The following is a 5,206-nucleotide window of genomic DNA, read 5'->3' on the forward strand; positions in this document are numbered from 1 at the left end:
ACTCACCTTCTCCTGCCCTCCTGTCTCTGCCGCTGCTGTCACTTGCTGACGACCGCCGCTCATTATACTCATTTATTATTCACTTCACTGCGGCCGGAAGCAGTAGCAGTGGGGAGTCGACAGGACCGGAGACTGCAGATCAGCACCACGGACAGCGACGCCAGGGACAGGTGAGTTGAAAGTTTTCGTTCTCTGTGTGTTGTCACGGATAACACAAGGAAAACACACATAGTGCCATAAACACGGCACATGGAGGGGAAACCGCACCTTTGACACATCCGTGAAACATGTGCATGATTTTCACGGACGTTTGAAGGGGGCCTAAGACAGAGTTTTGTGGTAAAGCACATCATTTAGCTATTTACCAAAAATGGAATGAGGCCTACAAAGAAAAGAACACAGTACCTACAGTCATATATGGTGGACGTCAAAAGATGTTTTGCTGCCTCTGACACTGGGTGCTTTTACTTTGTGCAAGACATCATGAAATCTAAAGATTACCAAAGGATTTTGGATCGCAATGTTGTGCCCAGTGTCAGAAAGCTGGGTTTGCGTCCTAGGTCATGAATCTTCCAGCAGGACAATGACAATAGGAAGCGATTGATTGCAGTTATTTATTTCAAAGGATGTGCAACCAAAAATTAAGTTGAGGGTGCCAAGAATTTTGTCTGACCCATTATTGAAGTTTTGTGTGAAATTATGTCCTATTTTGTCTTTTCTGTTTTTTTTTGTGCTGTTCCAATACATACAAAGAAAATAAACATGTGTATAACAAAACATTTGTAACATGTATTGTAATTACAATAATTTTCTGGGAGAAATACTTGATTTTTTGGAACAATTTCAAGGGCGCAAACACTTTAGTCCATGTCTGTAAATGAGATTTAATCTGAGACATTGTTTTTCTAAGCTAAAGAAACCCAACTTTTCCAACCTCTCAACATATTGGAGGCCTTCCATTCCTTGTGTCGCGGGCGAAGGGGCGCGCTCGCCACGCTCGGGTCCGGGGCTTCTGCTGCTGCTGCTCGGTGGCTCGAGTGGTGGGCCGGACCCGGGGATTCGAGCAGCGCTCCTCACCCGTGAGTGAAAAGGGATGGTTTGTTTGGGGAGATAGTTCATGACACCACCCACGGGACGTGGTGATGATGGCACCACCGCTGCAGGTGACGGGGATCCCGGGAGCGATAGTAGGGAGCAGCTAGGGTGTTGTCCCCTCCGTGGGTAGGGGTTGGTGTTCCCGGGGCCCAGGGATGATGCGGGGAGGCTGGATGGCTGGGGTGCAGGGCTGCAGGGGCAGCGCGGCATGGTGCCGGATGGCACTTTTGTACTCACTCAGACAGAAAGTCACAAAGTCTCTGGTAAACCAAATGGCCGGATGGATGGGTCCTGCAGCCGGCTGCAGTGTCTTTGCTCTCCCCAGACAGGTGATGGTGGCTGTCTTTCCCAACGGTAGTCCGCTCCCCAGCGTATAGGTACCGTAGGAGCCCTTTTGCCTGCAGGCGCTGGCCCTTGGATCTCTAGCCTGTGGCAGTGGCTGTGTATCCTCACGGTGTGGACTGTTGCCTTCTAGCGGGACTTGGGTGTTAGGAAACCCCTGGGGTTCTGGTCACTCTCGGATTTGACCGTTGTCGGCGGCTCCAAACCTAGTCGGGGTCCGATGGCCCTGCCTGTGTGCTTAACTTCACTCCGCTCCCCGGTTCGGTACCGGTGGGCCACCGCCCAACCCCGGTCCTACGGTTCCGCAGAGATCCGCTAATTCCTGCAGATGGCCACCACCGTCTGCCGACCTTGCTGTCAGTGCCTGGGCTCCTACCCAGGCACACGCAGACGTTTTACTCTTCTCACTTTCACCTCCAAAACTCATCTGACTCCTTTTCCCGCCTCCAGGCCTGTGAACTCCTCGGTGGGTGGGGCCAACCACCTGGCTCCACCCACCTGGTGTGGACATCAGCCCCTGGAGGGAGGCAACAAGGGTTTTTGGTTGACTGGTGTAACTATGCAGGGGAGGGGGTGTGTGTGGTGTTATGTCTGTGACTACCTGGCTAGTCCAGGGTGTCACACTTGCAATAATCTAATTGCTCGCCTTTCAACTGAGTTTAACTTCTGAATGTCCTTTTTAAAATGTGGAGCCCAAAACTGGGTCCTATATTCTACATGTGGCCTTACAAGTGATTTATAGAGGGGTAAGAAAACATTAGGATCACAAGATTTTATCTCGCTTTTACAGCTGCTGCCTGACATTGAGTGCTGCTGCTTAGTTTAATAGTAACCAGAATACCCAAGGCCTTCTCCTTTTCTGTAGTCCCCTCAGTTTACTGTTCTGTGTCAGAGAAGGACTGATGTGGGGGATTATAATCTGTATACTGCACTGTAGGTAATGAGACCATATAAATAATGAGACCATAATGAGACCATGTAGGTAATGAGACCATATACAAATCATTATAAAATGAACTTGTCTGAATTTTATTCAAGGTCTTCAAGCACCCGAATTACAGCCCTTTCACTGTAAAGAATGACATTACACTTATCAATTTGGCTTCCCCCGTTAAATCAATAGTTGAAGTATCCCCTGTTTGTGTGGCATTGGCTACTGACAACTATGAAGGTGGGCTGAAGTGTGTCACCACAGGATGGGGGCTGACTGACTCCACAGGTATGGGGATAAGCAAGTATGGCTGATCCTTGACGGTCAGGATAAATTGTGCTACATATAGCCAAGATAAGCCATTGCTTCAATAAAAACCATCAGAATAAGGTATTATATGATCAATAATAAAAATTACTTTATTTCTTTTCAGCAAGCCAAACCCCTGCTAGGCTGCAACAGGTAGCACTGTCTCTCCTCACAAACACCGAATGCAAGAAATATTGGGGTAACAAGATCCACGATGTCATGATCTGCGCCGGAGCCGATGGGGCATCCTCCTGCATGGTAAGCATAACATGATGGAAGGGTTTCCATTCAGCTGGTCACTCATGGTCTATGACAGTGGTTCTACTCCCAGGTTCTGTATGGTGGGATCTTTCTCCCCCCTAGTGTGCCAGTAGCCACCCATTTCTATGGTGCCTTGTCCAGGGACCTATATTCTGGACCTGTGCTATTACTTGATATGGGTCTCATTCATTGCCTGATAACTAATAAATACTCTACCGAAGACTTGTGCTGAGCAGAGACGTACAGATGTAACAGCCGTGTGTGTACTACCACATGCTAAGGCAACTGTAGAGTTAAAAAAAATGACAACACCATGCAAGTAGCATAGAGCCTAGAAGCCATCTATAGCCCCAATTCCAAAAAAGTTGGGATGCTTTGCAAAATGTAAAAAAAACCCCAAGAATGCAGTAATTGGTACATTTCTTATTGCCATAGAAAAGGAAAAGAGTTCCAGCGCCAGGAATGAGAAAATTAAAAATCCATTTTATTGTGCCAATGCATATTAAAAAATTCCAGCAGGTACAGCATATCAGTCGGATGGCAGCAGAACAACACGTTTCGTCGCCTCAGGTCTTAATCATGATTAAGACCTGAGGTGTCGAAACGTGTAGTTCTGCTGCCATCCGACTGATATGCTGTACCTGCTGGAATTTTTTAATATGCATTGGCACAATAAAATGGATTTTTAATTTTCTCATTCCTGGCGCTGGAACTTTTTTCCTTTTCTATTATTGATTGACTGACAAGTCAAATCCGTGCGCAGGATCTGGAACACACCAGCAAGGCAGTACGGTGAGCTGGATTACCCCTTTTCCCTCTTTCTTATTGCCATGTTTTATTTGCAACAGAATATAGAATACAGATCAGAGGTTAAACAGATATTTTTACATTTTATTTGCAAAAAAAAAAATAATAATTTAGACATTGTCGGCAGCAACACATTTCCAAAAAGTTCAGACAGGATTAACAAAAAGTATTAAAACAAAGGGTACTAATGAAAAATAGCTGGAGGGTCAATTTTCAACTATGTCACATGACCGGGTAATAAAAAGAGCAGAGAGGCAGAGTCTCTAAGAAGCAAACATGGTCAGGGGTCCACAGTCTGTGATCAACGGTGTCTAAAAAATGGGAAGCAAATTCAGAGAAATGTTCCACAATGAATATCCCGCCGTCTACAATACATAAGAGTTTGAAAATATTCAGAGATTCCAGAGAAATCCATGTGCACAAGGGACAAAGCTGGCGATCAATATTGGATGCTCACAATCCATGGGACCTGCATTAAAGACAGACATGATTCGGTCATGCAAACCAATGAATAGGCTCAGGATTCAGTATACTGGCAGAAATCAGTGTCTGTGAACACAGTTCTTTGTGTAATAAACAGATGTAAATTAAAGCTTTATGATGCAAAGACAAAGCTATATATCGGCACAATACAGAAATGCTGCCAAAGCTCATTTCAGATGGACTGAGGCAAAATGAAAAACTGTTCTGTGGTCAGATCAATCAAAATGTGAAATTCTTTATTCACATGTGTCTGTCCCTGGCCTCCAATAAGTATCTCAGTCTCTACAAAAAGCTGACCAAATGTTGAAAAAGCATGGCCATCCTCCACTCCTAGTTAGAGGATTGCAGTATAGTTTAGGGGACAAGATATGTTTGAGCACCTATACAGTAAAGCTACTTGAAAAGCCCAAAAGACAATGTCATAGAGTTACTAAATCTTATATTTTTATGACTTTCAGGGTGACTCTGGTGGTCCTCTTGTATGTCAGAAGGATGGAAGCTGGACTTTGGTTGGAATAGTATCCTGGGGAAGCTGTACCTGCTCTCCATCGTCTCCTGGCGTGTATGCTCGAGTCACTGAACTCAGAGACTTTATTGACCAAACTATTGTTGCCAACTAAATAAGAGTAATCACTGTATTGTCGTTCAATGTTTCATCCTTGAATAAAATCGATTGCAGTCTACATTTGCTCGTGTCTTCTACAAAATCGCCACTTTAAAAAATAACATTTGAGATATCCAGGCTCCAGCCTTAATTGAGAGAAGAGTGCGGTGGATTCCGGCTTATGACATTGATGAAGGTCAAGCATAAAATTATGGAAAGGTTTCCACTAAGCTGGTCACGCATGGTTTATAGCAGTGGTTCCACTCCCAAGTACAGCATTGTGGGAACTCTTCTTACCCATAGTATGCCTGTAGCCAATCATTTCTATGGTGCATTGGGCAAGGAACCATATTCAGGACCTGTGTTATGTAGTT

General features: G+C 45.0%; 1 protein-coding gene across 1 annotated transcript; it reads left to right on the top strand.

The window, feature by feature from the left end:
* The first annotated feature begins 520 nt into the window (after positions 1 to 520).
* Positions 521 to 4,862, top strand: LOC142254380 (chymotrypsin A-like). The gene is made up of 4 exons (XM_075325425.1): positions 521 to 594; positions 2,472 to 2,656; positions 2,802 to 2,935; positions 4,687 to 4,862. The coding sequence occupies exons 1-4, from the start codon at positions 521 to 523 to the stop codon at positions 4,846 to 4,848; spliced, it is 555 nt and encodes a 184-aa protein (XP_075181540.1). The 3' UTR covers positions 4,849 to 4,862.
* Positions 4,863 to 5,206: the final 344 nt, after the last annotated feature.

Source organism: Anomaloglossus baeobatrachus, chromosome 10, assembly GCF_048569485.1.
Source record: "Anomaloglossus baeobatrachus isolate aAnoBae1 chromosome 10, aAnoBae1.hap1, whole genome shotgun sequence".
In the NCBI taxonomy this organism is placed as follows: domain Eukaryota; kingdom Metazoa; phylum Chordata; class Amphibia; order Anura; family Aromobatidae; genus Anomaloglossus; species Anomaloglossus baeobatrachus.